General features: G+C 34.0%; 1 protein-coding gene across 2 annotated transcripts; it reads right to left on the bottom strand.

Moving 5' to 3' along the window:
- Positions 1-257: 257 nt before the first annotated feature.
- On the bottom strand, positions 258-14,687 carry LOC123538347 (L-threonine ammonia-lyase-like). Of its 2 annotated transcripts, none has more exons than XM_045322379.2 (14): positions 14,590-14,687; positions 12,639-12,697; positions 12,274-12,370; positions 11,880-11,950; positions 11,417-11,462; positions 9,613-9,798; positions 8,595-8,650; positions 8,091-8,253; positions 7,536-7,626; positions 6,485-6,560; positions 5,845-5,970; positions 5,401-5,568; positions 5,033-5,090; positions 258-717 (listed from the first exon to the last, which is right to left on the bottom strand). In XM_045322379.2, the coding sequence occupies exons 2-14, from the start codon at positions 12,674-12,676 to the stop codon at positions 607-609; spliced, it is 1,287 nt and encodes a 428-aa protein (XP_045178314.2). In that variant the 5' UTR covers positions 12,677-12,697; positions 14,590-14,687; the 3' UTR covers positions 258-606. The 2 variants fall into 2 exon arrangements, with proteins under 2 accessions (XP_045178314.2, XP_053385995.1); XM_053530020.1 differs by lacking the exon at positions 14,590-14,687 and adding an exon at positions 14,350-14,394.
- Positions 14,688-16,530: the final 1,843 nt, after the last annotated feature.

Raw genomic sequence — 16,530 nt, forward strand, 5'->3', positions numbered from 1 at the left:
ATGGTATTGTAACAGACCACCTACAGACAAAACAAAGTAGTTTTCAAACACAGAGCAGCAAATGAGTTGCAGAAACGTTAATGCAACTATTAGGCTTAATGTACAGGTAACAGTGACAGTTTAAGAAATACTAAACTATTAACAGACAACATCGGTTAATAAAAAATTAATTAGCTAGTTATTCCTTTTCTGCTGATTCCTTTTGTTGTTGTATACACAAAACACTTAAAGGAATTAAGTTAAACAATAATGTCAAATTAAATATTAACTTGAGGCATGCTATTTTATTTCTATTGTACAGCTTTTCCTGGTCAAGATTAAATTATATAGGAAGAAATAACTATCCCTTTCATTGTTTTAAACACCAAAATTTTGAATCGCTTAAAATGGCAACAATCTAAAAACGAATTGAAAAAACAAACAATTCATCAACAGTTTTGGGCAAAATATTATTTTCTTGCCTATTGTCATTTTAAAAGTCTTTTAAATGTTTATTGAATGTACTTATTAATAAAAGAATATTATTATTTTATGGATAACTTCTGAATAACTAAAACACTTTAGATAGAAACAAAAATCACTTGAACTCTTATTTGCATAGCTCAGTTAATCATATGATGGTCCCCAAATCAGATGGCTATTTGGGTAGTGTTTCTTGATAGCATCATGTAACTGTTTGCTGTGTTCGGCATCACGTGTTTCACAGACGACCTTCACCTGTAAAATATCAATTTAGATTTAAAATGTAGAACCAGTTGAACAATAAAAATTATAAAATCATTTCGGAACATGTTTATTATTAATCCGCCACCACCATACCCAAAGAAGGTTAAGGAGATATGATAATGGTCTCATTCCATTTGTACCCCGAGTCCGTCCGTAACATATTGTCTTGTTAATAACTCAAAACCTATTGAAATGATTTGTTAAATATTTATGAAATGTCAGAGAACATTGAAAGAAATTTCAGTTTTTAAAGAACCTTGACTCTACTCTCCTTGATTTTTAATTATCTCCCATTTTTAAAAATACTTGTCAGGGAACAACTCTAACATTATTGCTGATGAAACTTTATTTAAACTGCATAAAAGATGGAGGATATTAAGTATAAAAGGAAAAGAGCAGTGTTCTAAGAACCGTAACACTACATTGTCTTATTCTCAAGCGTAACGCGTCATCTTTGTCATAAATATTATTCAAGAACTGTTTAATGGACTTTGTTGATATTATACACAGTGGAACCTATGAGACTGAGAGGAAGTGCGCTGTCAAAGAAGCATACGTCAACTTTGTCCCATTTTTATTTATCTTCCTTTGTTCTTTGTTACTAATAGACCTTTACAACGGACACGGAGATGTAAATGTAAATGTAGACGTACTCTGTACTTTGGTCAAATTCCGGGGGGGATTTCTCAAAACATAAAATTCGAAACTAATCAATTTCAATAAACAATGGCGTCGCAAATAAAGTCACAAATTTGGTCTTTATATATGCATGTTATATACCATGTTTGATGGATAATATGTCCCTCCAAGCTTAAGTTGTTGGCCGAATACTGTTTTTATCTATTTCTATTAACTACCTCGAGCGACCCCAATTACAGTCTAAGCCTTTTTATGCTAGTAAGGTTCGTGATGATATTGCAGACTTATTACGAGTTATTCAGCTGATATTTTTTCTGCTTTAAATATTACTATTTCAGTGTTTATATCACACCATGATTATATTATACTGTGTTTAAGTCAACTTAATTGAATAACCTTCTTGACTGTATAATCTTCTGTTCTGTTCTATTCTCAATATTGGCGGCCTTGACATTGACTTAGAGGACCCACTAGTTTCTACAGCAGCTTGCTATATACAGAGTTTGGTGACAATTTATGTACTTCAGCTATAAACTGGAAACCATCTGTTCTGCTCGACGATCCAATTACTGAATCATTTTTCTTCTACTTTTAGTATAATATGTTGACCTTGGCAGCATTGACCCTAATGCCGTCAACACTGCCAAAACAAAGTAAAGTTCCGATCGGGATTTTAACTACAAATCTTCAAAGTTCCTAAATGTGAAAATGTACTCTAGATCAGCGCCTATGATCGCTGCATACACTGGAATTTTTCAAGTACAGCATATTTAGTATTGAAACTTCTGGCTGCAAACACAATTTGAGCCTTGGTTTTTCTTGAAGCTACCTTTAGGCAAGGTTTCACTCTAATATAAATTCATTGAGATAACACATTTAAAAAAAAATGTTTATAGCAATATTGATCTTGACATTGAATCTAGTGCCTCAAACACTATCCTAAGCTAGGTCTCCAAATAAATTTGCTATATACTATTTATCTTGGAAATTTGCCAATCTGAAAAGTTGTTGACCAGAACTACCTTACCCAAAAGTAGTAATAGCCAGGCATTTTCTATGTCGGAACTTTTTCTGAATTCTTGTACGACATGCAACTTTACTGGGATAAACGTAGTTTCATTTAAGCGCATTTTAATGTGTAATTGTATAAAAAGGGCTTAAAGTATTGGAATGCAAGAAGGAGGATGAAATCAAAATTGAAATATTTGTACCATTTTATAACTAAGACTGTATCAGTAATAACGTCACAGGAAAAAATGTGAATTGTCCATAGAACACATGTAGTACTGTTGTTTTTTTTTCTAAATTAAACGGATTAAAGCCACGAAACATGACTGGGGGTCTTCGTGGCTGAAATTTATGAAAACTTTGAACTAGTTTGCTAAAACGTTATGATTTCTAATAACATTTTGTTAATTATAAGAACGAGGAAGAAACACTTGCCTTATTCATTTAAAGATAAAATGCTCGTCACGAGCCTCGCGTTTTGTTATGTTAATTAACTAGCTGAATAAATTCAGTAAAAGAACTCACTTATGTAACATCATCTATTTATTTCGCCAACGCCCGTAAAATTCAAGTATAAAGATTAATAATTCACTCAAATGAATAGTTATCAAAATTATGTAAATCTGTATTATGCTGAAAGAATATATAGAATTTGAAATTTCCACCGTTTCATTGAAATCGATGATAAATGGAATGAAAAGTTGATTGCTTCGATATATTCGATGCATTCTTAAAAGTTTGTGATTTTAAGCAGTGTAGTTTATAAAACTTCTAAAGCGTGTATGTTTCATTAGATTTGGTAATGCATGACACATCGCTATAGCTATCAAACTACGGAGACCCACGCATATATTTTCTAATTAATGTTAATCTGAAAGCGGCACATGATAAGTACAGTACATTAGAACTTACAACATATTTCATTTTTGACTAAGTTACCTTCAAAATGTTGAAATATATTTTACTCTTCCAAAATACCTCTTACTGCCATACTGTAGATCTAATCATGTTACGAATCTGCAGGGACTATATCTTCCGGATAGACTCTCGTCTCATATTAATATTCAATAAAGAAATTGTCAAGATAGTTTTCATATCTTCATACTTCAATGGGCTGTTGTTCAAAGAACACTTAGATAAATAGAAACTCATTTTAGTAAAATATATTTAGCTTCTTTTAAAAAAAAGTAACACTTACAAGATATCAGACCTTCGAAAAACACTCAGTATTCGCGAGCGGTAAACTTTACAAATTTTGTTATGTGATAGAGATAACACTTCCTTCAACATGACCATGTAAATAAAGGAAATTGTTTCCATTGCGGATTGTTTTTTTTTCTTTTGTTGTTGTTGTTGTTTTTATTATTATTATTTTATAGCAAAAACACGTTTTTTTCTAGCGTTATACACTATTTCACATGTAAACGACGTACGTCATCAGTGACGCCACAGCTAGAAACGCTAATAACGTTATTTCCACCATGACGTTAAAATACTTGCTTGTAGATGTGTCAGCATTATTTATCCATCTAAATATTTAATTGCAGAAAACCATAGCCCATTGAGAGAAATTTACAACATTCCTAACATCCGCACATTTTGATAGAGAAAAAAATGAAAATATGAAATACTACTAGATCTAGCTTCTTTTTGCACAAATCCTTAATATACACGCACGTACAACAACTTGAACAAGTAATTTACAGTTTTGAGATGACCCCTCAAATTTGATTGAAGTACAGAGTACATATACGTTTACATTTCCAGATCCGTTTCCGTGATAAAGGTCTAATATGTATGTCCGGACAATAACTCAGAAATATTAAGACATTACAGTGGCAATGAGTTCATTGTTCAGATAGTATAACTAGTTTGCTTTGTCTTTACAGAATTATTCATCTTGTTACTTTCCCTTGTTTGAAGCGCAACTTGAAAAGTTTCGAAGTGAATGCTTTTAAACTGCTTTTAAACTGCCTACAATGTCACAGACAATTGACAATGATCTGACCAGCTCCTCTAACTTACATGCGTACGAGTCACCATTACAAAATATTTTCTCTCTTTAGCCGCCTTTTTCAGGAAACATTTGCTTCAGTGTAGGAATGGCCATGACTAATACAGCTCTTGTTTCGCAAGGCATGGTATTGCTTGATTTGCAAAATTATGATGGGCTTTGAGTAGATCAGTATGTCTTAACTGGACTCTATTGTTCAGTTAAAAGACATAATTATAAGGATCTCAAGTTCAATTGATTTTTATTGGTGCTTTCCGCAAAATGAATCACTTAATTTCAGTTAAAGGACAAAAAGAAAACTGCAAGATCTGATGATATACGCTGAACACTGCACTGGAATACTCCGAACACTTAAATATGCAGAGCATCGGAAAACGTCGAGTACTGAAATATAACGAACATTTGAATATGCCGAGCACTGGAATTTACCGAGCACTGGAATACATAGAGCACTAAAAATCAACGAACACAGGAATGCGCCAAGCAGTGGAACACGCCGCTGAGCACTGGAATACAACGAGCGCTGTAAATACGCCGAGCACCGGAAGACGTGTAGTGCTGGTCCCACAACTGCAATCGTTTAGACATGCACGTTTGTTGATATTTACATGCAAATTAGATCAAAGCACTGACACATTTACTTACCATCACAGAAAATACATCATGTTTCTCCCATGGCCTCTCTTGGAATATGTCCTTGATGCTGGAATAGTTATGGTTATTAAAATATTTACACAGATGTTACTTATTGTAAGGAAAAATCAAGTCTTCCCTTTCATAAGAATACTATTATTGCCATAATTATACATAATAATGATAGTAGTGAATTACGATAAATAAACGTGTGTTTGAGCGGAAATAATATCATTTGTAACTTATCTAAATTGTACCGTTAGGTACATTTTTCTCGGAATTGGTTACCTCCCATTAACCATAAACTACTGTGTCTAATTTATTATTTTCAACAGCAGTTTATTTAAGGAATACTGAAGGAAAAGAATGTCCCTGCCTACCTGACTCCAAGATCAGCGACTATTTTCGTCAGTTCTGCAATACCTCCTGGTCTGTCACTGACAGAAACTTTGAATCTGACCAACCTTTCATCTTCAGCCAAAGCTCTCTCAATCACACGATCAAGCACTGTTGTGTCAATGTTACCGCCACTTAGGATTACCACGACTCTAAATGTAAATGAATTTCAAACTATATTGTCGAGTATCTACACCTCTCAAAAGCTTTAAGTACTATCAATATGGCAGTATTGTTTACGAATGTATTTGCAAATAAAAGCGGACAAAAAATCAAAAGTGCCAAGCATAATATAAGCGGCTGAAATTTTGTCTTACGCGTGCATCTTTTTAAACATAGAGGTTTAGGTCGGTAAATTTTAAAATATTCTGATCGATCTATTTTTTTCAGTATATATGAATTCTTAAACCTTTCACAAAAGTGTATACTTTTTGCCTTCCAGTTCAGGTACAAGTCCTTGAATGATGGCGGCCAATCCTGCAGCTCCACCACCCTCCACTACGGCTTTCTCCAACTCTATACACCTCAGGATAGCCAATGCTATACTCTCTTCACTAGCAAAAACAATGAATTCTACATAAATGTGCATTCAACCTACAAAGCATCTTCATTTTAGCGATATTTGAAAAAAAAGCTATATTCTTTTTCATTTTTTATTTAACACCATTATGTTAAAACTTGTTTTACTGATAATGGATGTATACAATGAATAAGTTTACTTACTTTACAGTGACGATGCGGTCTATAAGGTTACTTACTTTACAGTGACGATGCGGTCTATAAGTTACTTACTTTACGGTGACGATGCGGTCTATAAGTTTACTTTACAGTGACGATGCGGTCTATAAGTTTACTTACTTTACGGTGACGATGCGGTCTATAAAGTTACTTTCTTTACAGTGACGATGCGGTCTATAAGTTTACTTACTTTACGGTGACGATGCGGTCTATAAGTTTACTTTCTTTACAGTGACGATGCGGTCTATAAGTTTACTTACTTTACGGTGACGATGCGGTCTATAAGGTTACTTTCTTTACGGTGACGATGCGGTCTATAAGGTTACTTACTTTACGGTGACGATGCGGTCTATCAATTTATGTGCAGTCTCAAATGAATTCACTCCGACAGTTGGAACAGCCAAACCTGAATATATAACAGCCAGAGAAAGACAATACATAGCATTGTAATTCTGTATACATGTGACGTTATGATTGGTAGGTTGGGAGCCCGTAACGTCTACCATGCACCCTGTCATAGGTACCAAATTGTTTAGCATGTCCAACTGTGTGAAAATGTCACTGTTTCGTTCGTGCGTCCGTCTCGCATTTTTGTCAGGAGTATTTCTCAGCAACCACTGTCTGGGATCTAGCGAAAAGTCATAGGAACCTTCACTCTCAATAGGAGATGCGCATAATATCTTTATGTTCGGAGTCGGTTGATTCACTGAGTTATTGCCCTTTCATTATTCAATATTAGAATGCTATAACACCATTTCCTCAGCAACCACTAACTAGAATTTAGGGAAACTTCATAGGAAGCTTCACTCTTTAGAGGAAATTAGCACATTTTCTTCATGTTCCGGTCGGATGACTTTTCATTAAGTTATTGCCCTTTGACTATTCAATATTAGTATACTATAGTACCATTTCTTGTCCGTATCACACATTAGTTCAAACATCGAAGGCAGCCAATGGGATATTTGAAAATGATATTAAGACACTGCTGTTATTCCTAATTTGAAACAGGTATGTCTGCTTATCCGCCTATTCAAATTCAAAGTTTTTAGTATTTAAATGAGCCGCTCCATGAGAAAACCAACATAGTGGGTTTGCGACCAGCATGGATCCAGACCAGCCTGCGCATCCGCGCAGTCTGGTCAGGATCCATGCTGTTCGCTAACAGTTTCTCCAATTCCAATAGGCTTTAAAAGCGAACATCATGGAGCCTGACCAGACTGCGCGGATGCGCAGGCTGGTCTGGATCCATGCTGGTCGCAAACCCACTATGTTGGTTTTCTCATGGCACGGCTCAAATATGGTGTAACGGTCTAATGGAAAATATACAATAAATGGTGTCTAAGTATTCATACAAGCGCTGTTATAACATGATAATTATTACCATCGGCAAGTGTAGGAGTTGTCAATGTAAAAGTTGGTTTCCCGGCTTTCATGGCTGCTTGGAAACTGGGACTGTGCTCTGGCTCAACACCCTGATAAAAAGATATAAACAGTTTGAATTGGTAAACTATATCTCAAAAATAAGGTTTCTTAACATTAAGATTTTAAATAAACTGAACGTTCTCTATGTCATTCTATACTTGTCAAATAGGGAAGTGTGTACGTCTGTTGTGAAAAATGTTTTCACAAGTTGAAATTTTAGATCTGCTATTCACTCTTCGGGTGGAGCGCATTAAGTAGTCACTCTTCTCTATATATGTAAAAGGAGGGATGCAACTTTTTTAAGGTTGTAACACATTCAAATGTAATCTAATGAAATGAAAATGGATTAAACAAATAAACCAAAAATATAGGATTCATCATTATGAATACACCATATTATAAAAAGAACAATTAATCTATCAAGCATTTTTGCATTTGACCTCATAATTCTTTGAAGAAATGTAAACAGAAAAAAAGATGGTTTCACATCGAAAACGACCGTATTCAAACTTACTATGATTTTAACATGTGGACATTTTGTCTTGATGGCTAGAGCAGTTCCAGATATCATACCCCCTCCTCCAATGGGAATTATGCATGCATCAAGGTCAGGTACTTGTTCTACAATCTCCAAGCCAATCGTGCCCTGCCCAGCTATTATATCTTGATGGTCGTATCTATTTAGACATGTATCATGTTTGTATATATCTATTAGTTATTTATTGCAAACCTCGCAGTTTATCGTGCTGTATGATAATATAGTCACCAATTCCAGATATTTATTAGATCTGGATGATCTTATTTAATATAGTATTTGTAGCATTACTAAAAGTCTTATCAAAATATGACTTTTGTATATCAGTTTTATATACATATGGTTACACAGAATTTATTTACTGTGATAAGCGTGTTATATGGCAAGGTGTATCAATGAAGTAACAAAAAGGGGTGTGCAGATGGCTGATTACTAAGATGGCCTTATAGATAAATCTTTTAGAAATGTTAAAAAAGGACTAACCCGTTTATATACATCAGTCCTCTCTCTTGACCCATTTTCAGTGCAATAACTCTGGACTGAAATTTATAATTTATCTGCTTTACTATTTAATAACATACGATTGCACAGGTTTTCTTTGTTTGCTTGCAAGTAATTTTTTATTTCTCGTTGCCGTTAACTACTCCTTTCAACAAATATTGTCAACTTTTAGCTTTCTAAATTCATTTATTTAAATAATACTCTAGAGTACGTAATCATTTGATATTAACACTATTATCATAATGAATCCCGAATATGTGTCAATTGTATTTTTTGTCACGAAAATATAGATTTTTTCTTACTTTCGTTTACTTTTCCGGTATCAGTAACTTTCTTTTACAATTTCATTCTAAGAACATATAACACGGGAAATAAAAATTAATCAACAGCAAAATTACAAATAATTTTGTAGGGATAACGCATGTTTTTTTCGTGTTATAACCGTATCCCGGGCGAGCAAATGTTATAACACGAAATGAACATGCGCTAACGCTATTCTAGCATAAAACGCGTAAAAACTGATAAATGGATACAATGTCTCTCAACGTCATTAATTTTCCACGAAATGCGAGGGAATGTCTGGGTTGTTTTTTACGTTGACGTCATTTTGTTTTGAATTATCCGTTCTAGGGCCGAATGACGTTTACGCTTTGCCACGGATCGCGCATATTAAAAGGTGTTATAACAGCACTCGAGCGCGAGAATCTCTCTGTTAACACACGTTTTCTCTCCTGTTAAAACACCCTCGAAAAGTGACAAGAACAGCAGTTTTATGCTAGAATGTAATATACAGCTCGACAATGAGGGAAATAGCCCATGATCACAAATAAATGCTAAAGCCTTTTTTTAGCATTCCTTATATTTGCCATATTTCTTTTGCTTAATCGTAGCTAAATGAGTTCTATTCTCAAAATTGTGTTTATTATCAACATTAAATGGAAAGGGTAGATTTAAACACGGCCAGAGCAAAATTTACATTACACAGTAGCAATCTTCTTACATCGCAAACGTTGTTTCCTGAAATTGTGATATTTGCTCCAAATTTCTCACACGCCTTTATTTTCATCAGTGGAGCTACTGTTGGCATGACAACAGACACTGGTATCCCGAGACACTTTCCATGATACGACAAAGCTAAGGCATGGTTCCCGGCACTGGCTGCTATTACTCCTTTCTTTTTCTGCGCCTACAAATGATTTCATGCACGTCATTCAAAAATGTGTTCCTCCAAATGATAATCACTTTTAACTGATTTAGATTCGTACTGTGTTTTAAAGAAACTTTACTCTAAAAACGAAATTTCATCAAGTTACTATTAACAGATAAATATTATTCTAGCAGAGACCTTTATGAACACTTGTATTCGGACAATGATGAAAACTGTATATTGCAGAAGATTATCAAATTAATTCATTGTCTGTTAGCGGCACATCCTATTCTCTGATTCTTTTTATGCAGTCTCGTTGCTTTTAGACTGATACTTGATTCCATGTAAACTGATTCATTCGACTGAGGATAGATACAGGGTATGATTCAATATGTATCCTTTCTAAAATGTATTATGTTCAATTTTTCAGTCAACAAAACCAGAGTAAAAAAAATAAATGTGGAGTGACGTCTTTGGCATAAATGATATTATTTGAATTTATGCAAGCTTTTGAGTGTACTAAAGAATATTTTACTGCAGGATAATCAATTATTTCTAAGATGCAGAATGACTACTAAGTCCCGTGGTAATTACTTGTTTTTAGAACATGAATTCGATTTGAGTGAAGTCAAAATGGCTATATTTCACTTGTCTCTATTAGCCTATGTTGACACAGCACAGAGTGGTTGTTATTTTGCAGTTGAACACTTACAAAAAAAATTACAGAAAAAGTAAAAATGTATATTTTACATTTCCTCATATGAGGTGAAGTTAACATGTTTTTAGTTAAAAGTAACCGCAACAGTCACTGTAACAAAAAATAGATAATAAGTCTTGAAAAAAGTAAAAACTTACTAGGAAAAAAGGAAAATAAGGGGAAAAAATTCGGCCCCAGTGGGGCTTGAACCTACGCCCCTTGAAAAATTTCAGTCTAAGTAGGTTTATAGGAGGAATAGAATACTCTTCAAAAAGGAGGTATTCTATTACGGGTTTAATTCCTTATTGTATACGCATGTAAAGTGTACTTAACAAAGGAATACAAAGGTCACATGGCTTGCTGTCAACTCGTACGGATCAAACATCAAAATTCTTTTGTTTGTTTGTTTTGGGTTTAACGCCGTTTTTCAACAGTATTTCAGTCATGTAACGGCGGGCAGTTAACCTAACCAGTATTCCTGGATTCTGTACCAGTACAAACCTGTTCTTCGCAAGTAACTGCCAACTTTCCCCACATGAATCAGAGGTGGAGGACTAATGATTTCAGACACAATGTCGTTTATCAAATAGTCACGGAGAACATATGCCCCGCCCGAGGATCGAACTCGCGACCCCGAGATCCGTAGACCAACGCTCTTACCTACTGAGCTAAGCGGGCGGGCTATCAAAATTCTGTAATCTGATATACATGTAAACTAATAAGAGGATGGATAGTTTACAAACCTGACATTTTTCTGCTGTTTTAAATATAAATATCATGTACCAATGCTAATAAGCTAAAACCTGCAATCACCCTTAGGAATCCACAATCTGTAGGGAAATGTGCTGTCTTCCAGGTGTATAAAACGCAAATTAAGCAAACCTTTTACGGGTTTGAAATAAATGGAACAATAGATAAACATGTATTATAAAACAGGATGAGATGGTTTGTTTTGTATACCGGAGTCAGGTTCAACAGGCTGTTCCTTGCTCCTCTTTCTTTGAAGCTGAAATAATACATTTTATACGAGATAAAAACACTTTAACCGAAGGGGTGTTCACACTGAAAATTTACTGACTGAACAGTGTAGACCATGATCAGCCTGCAGGGATGTGCAGGTTCATCTTGGTCAGCATTGGTCGCAAAGGGAGAATCACTTGACGCCAGCAGACTAAAGGTTAAGCTTTTGTACTACCATACACTATATATAATACAGTATTGTGCTAAATATGAACTCCTTCAGAGAATTGTATTTTGGGTCGCACGCTTTATTTTGATACGGTTGTCATTAGCAACAAAATTATATTGTAACTCAACTGGTAAACGATGCGGAAAACGTCTTTTGTAATGGTGATAATTTTCTTTTTATTCTGATACTATTCTTCTATTTTAACATCGCCAATAAGAATTGAAACGCCCATACCTCCCTGTGTACTGAAGAAACTCTTTCTTGAAGTAAATTTCCATGTTGAACATGTCGGACATCTGGGATTGCTGTAAAATAAGATTGCAAGTCTAAAAGAACAATTTTAGCTTGATGCCTTTTCGAGCAATAAGTTTGGTTCCCGATTAATCTAAAGCAGATTTACTGATAAATGGGTTCACCTTTAAAGCAGGAAAGCTCTTACACAGAGGTTGCATAGTAGAAAATTAATTAATATTTAATTACTTTTGGTGGATTTTGTGATTTTTCTTTTTTCTTAGTTCTCTTTAATGCTATCCCGTGGCCTACATCTTATATTCTACCTGCAGGATGATCATAAATCTTAGACTATGTGCTAGGTCTACAAACAAGGCTTAAATAATATTCTACTCACACGGCATGGTGTTTTTACAACTGCGTCTCCAATGGCTTTTTGAGCAGCTACAACCTTTTTAAAGTCTACCGCTATCGGGTGGTCTGGATCGCAGAAACTAAAATAGAATTTTGAATTTCAATAAAACACGTCCGTTTTAAGTGAAAATGCCACCTGTTATCATTCACCGAATGGTGACGCCTCCAGCATAAGTGGTCATGTAAGCCTTCTTGATAAGTCATTCTTTGCAAAACATTTTTCCCTAATTGTAACCACGTTCGTTGGTTTAATGCTTTATCATAGTAATTAGGTTAAGACCGTTCTCAAGGGTTTTTTTCAAAGCAGAATTGTAATAAAGTTAAATACATTTGAAATTAATTACTCACGCATCCATGATGACATTTTCTGCTTTTTGAGTGGACATAGTTGGTTGAGATAGATGTTTCTGGAAAAGATTATTAAGATTTTCAATGTTATGATGACTCTTTAACAATTTTTAATTTCTGGTGTTTAAATTGGAAATTATCCGTGCGTGAACTAGTGTTTTTATCAGGATTTCTGGTATGCGTCTATTAACTGCCAGTCCTAGTTAGCTCGACTATTCAAAGAAAAGGTACAGCTATTGGACTCACCCGTGCGTTGGTATCGGCGTCCCGATATGGTTAAGTTTTTGTATGTAAGCCGGTATGTCAGTAACCACTTGTGGGAATGGATTGAAACTTCACACACTTATTCACTCTGATAAACTTGCTTTTTTTTACAAAATTATTACCCTTTTGAGAAGGCTGTTGAATAATGGAGCGTTGCTGTCTTGCGACAGCTCTTGTTTTTTCTTTACAAATTGTTGACATAGGTAAGGTCGGCATTTTTCCATCTCAAAACATAAGGGATGAATTTATGACACAAATAGAAATTTTGAAGAAGCCCGTTTTAATGGTTGATCTGAACACACCTGAAGTTAAAAGGCTCATAATGCCTTTGTTTAAAATGGGACTGCAACATTTTCCGTTATGAACATAAAATGCATTCATTTCTTGTTAAATCCCATTTCTGATAATTACTTTCCTTAACATTTGTCAAAGGTTTGAATATTGCTAGAATGTTTCATTGAATCTATTGTTTTTATTACTTCCCTTTAATGCTCTAACTGGAACAGTTCATGTGCAATATCAAAAGTAGTGTTTTTCTAACCATGTAAGTACGCATAACATCTGTTTGGAAAAAAACTAATAAATAAATACATTTTTCCTCAACGTCATTAAATTTCCATGAAATGTGCGGGAATATCTGAGTTGTTTTTTTTTCAAGTTGATGTCATTTCCACTTGAATTATCCGTTTTGGGGATAATACGTTTACGCTTTGTCACGGAACGCGCATATATAAAAAAGGTATTATAACAGCACATGAGCGCGAGAATTTGTAGGGATAACGCATGTTATTTCGTGTTATAACGTCTGCAGAATCCTAAGGGATTGGTTGGTGCCCGAGCCCGTAGGGTGAGGGAACGAACGTATCCCGAGGGATTCTAAAGATGTTGTAACACGAAATGAGCATGCGCTAACGCTATTCTAGCACAAAACGCGAAACAAAACCACTAATAAATGAATACATTCTACCTGAACGTCATTACTTTTTCATGAAATTCGCGAAAATGTCGGAGTTGTTTTTTCACGTTGACGCCATTTCAATTTAAATTATCCGTTTTGGGGCCGTAATACGTTAACACTTTACTACGAAACGCGCATACATAAAAAGGTGTTATAACAGTACGTGAGCGCGAGAATCTCTCTGTCAACACACGTTTTCTCACTTGTTAAAACTCTCCCGAAAAGTGACAAGAACAGCCCCGCGATCCGTTGATCTTTGCTCTCTCTGTTGAGCTAAGTGGGCGGGCCTTTACATTTTCAATACAAGCATCTCAATAAACATTTCCAAACGACTCGCCGGTCAAATTAAAATGTGAGCAATACATTTTTTCCTACCTAAACAATGCTTCCGATATGTTAATTTATGATAAAGGTATAAAATGAGTGAAATGTATTGTTCACTAATATAAAGCTATGATATTTATATTACTTAGAATGAAAATATATTACAATAATCAGAACAGAAGTGTAGTTGACCATACACTAACTCCTTTAATTTTTTTTTTTTTTTTTTTTTTTTTTTTTTTTTTTTCGTTTTTTTTTTCTGCCAGGACTTTAGATATTTTTGAAACATTAATATTACAGTATTATCCAAATGTCTTAATTTATTTCTGTGTGACTAATAGTAATCTAAGTAAGTAATCAAAGTAAAAATATTTTTTAAAATCAAAATTGGAAGTAAAATCTTACCAGACAAAATTCCTAAAAGAAAATGCAATGCTGACCTTAAAGTTTACAAACAAAACTCTTTTCTTTATTTGAGCGCTTCTTTAAATGCATGTTTTTTTTTTTTTTTTTTTTTTTTTTGCAATTTAAGCAAATTTATTTTCGGCGTTTTCAATAGCTCTTCTTGGAAGAAATATTATACCCAAGGCCATAACAAATATTTTTAGATCAATGAGAACTTAGTTTACATGAACTCCATACAAAATCGTTCAGCTATTAACAGCTATTACATAGAGGATAATTGTTGGTTTCGGTGTAATATCACGTTATAATTTCACCGAGTGGGCACCAAAAGTGATATTTTCACGAGTGGCGCAGCCACGAGTAAAAATAACAACTTTTGGTGTTCACGAGTGAAATTACCGTGATATTACATCGATACCAACAATTTTTCTGTTTATTTTATGTCTAAAACTCTACTTTTGTTGTGTTTATTTCAATAAAATGTCGAAATTTGCGGGAAATTTTATCAGGAAGCATCGCAAAGGTGACGTCATTTTAACGACGTCATCGTCATATTGTTTCCGGCTTTCAGTACGCTCGGTAAACTTTTTGACGTTAATCTGGGTATCAGATTTGATAATTTTCACTGAGTGGCCAGTGAGTTTATCAGGATATAATTCACCGTTATATTTCGATAAACCACCGAAAAACATAAAATAAAGAGTTTTAATTGTTCTAGTAATTGATATTATCATTTTCTCAAAAGAATAATTTTGGATTTCAAACCGATTTAAATTTCGCTTTTGAGTTTGTAGCATTCTAAAAAATTATTTCCCCTAAATTTGAAAATTGTGACTTAATGTTTTCTTTTAACATTATGACTTCAAAAATTACTCTTATTTTTTTTTCATTGAAACTACTTTTGGGGATGGGGGTGAACTTTACGAACAAATGATAAAAGGAGCAAATAACCATTTCTGCGTTTATTGCATTTGCCTAAAAACATCTTAACTGTTTACAAGTAAATAATTCATTTTTTTATTTTGTTTTTCAGTTACCCTTTTAACTTTTTATACAAACACTTAACAAATACCTTTAAGACTCTGGCCGACCCAGAGTTTTCCGGAGATAGTGAAGTTACTTGAAGGTTGTGCACAGTGTTTTAGAATTTTTACAAATTTATACTAAGCGGTGATGTGTTTATGTCCGAATATGTCTGCGCTAGTACTACATAAAGTAGATATTTTCTTATGTTTTGATTGTACGGAGAGAAAAAAAAACATGACAACACAAACAATAACAACAAGGTATTCTGAAACCTGGACGAAAAGACTTGTTACTATATATAGACTACAGATCAGTTGATAACATAATCTCCAATCGTTATTACAACTAGTAAAATCGAAATATCTGCACGTATACCAACCACATAAGTTTATAGATTAGAAGACTTTTATTATTGGTAATCCGATCGATAAAGCTATTTGAATAACATTTAGTTTAGTGCATTTGTTTTTGCTCCAGTGGACAAAGTATGAATTGATTCATAAAATGTTTTGATTATTGTTTTTATTATTATTATTATTATTATTATTATTATTATTTATGAATTAGTAATTCCTCGAGCATGTTGTTTGAATTATTTTGAAAATACATAAAAGTTTCGTTACAAAAAGGTGAATCAGGATTGCGTCAGATCATTTTATTTCAACAAAATTTACCGTTTTTATTGTCGATAGTGTACGGCACCATGAGACAAACTGTCTCCCAAGTATATAACTTTTTATAAGTCATGATGTTTTACTTCCTTGATTTTTTTCAAATGTCATATCAGCGTGCTGGAAAAGAAAAACAGCACAAAACAGGCAAAATATTTGGTGGACGTCGTATAAGTATCGAAGTATTATATCTAAGACAGATGGGTATCATTATACGATGTAACTCATTGCAGAGTTGGAGCGG

Source organism: Mercenaria mercenaria, chromosome 18, assembly GCF_021730395.1.
Source record: "Mercenaria mercenaria strain notata chromosome 18, MADL_Memer_1, whole genome shotgun sequence".
NCBI lineage: Eukaryota > Metazoa > Mollusca > Bivalvia > Venerida > Veneridae > Mercenaria > Mercenaria mercenaria.

What these genes read in the sequence shown, in the direction of transcription:
- LOC123538347 (XM_053530020.1), bottom strand. Translation starts at nt 14,379, where the DNA reads ATGGTCAACTACACTTCTGTTCTGATTATT. An exon ending in ACACTTCTGTTCTGATTATT is followed by an intron (nt 12,698 to 14,349) that starts GTAATATATTTT and finishes AATCTTTTCCAG; the next exon opens with AAACATCTATCTCAACCAAC. An exon ending in GTCGCTGATCTTGGAGTCAG is followed by an intron (nt 5,091 to 5,400) that starts GTAGGCAGGGAC and finishes TAACTATTCCAG; the next exon opens with CATCAAGGACATATTCCAAG.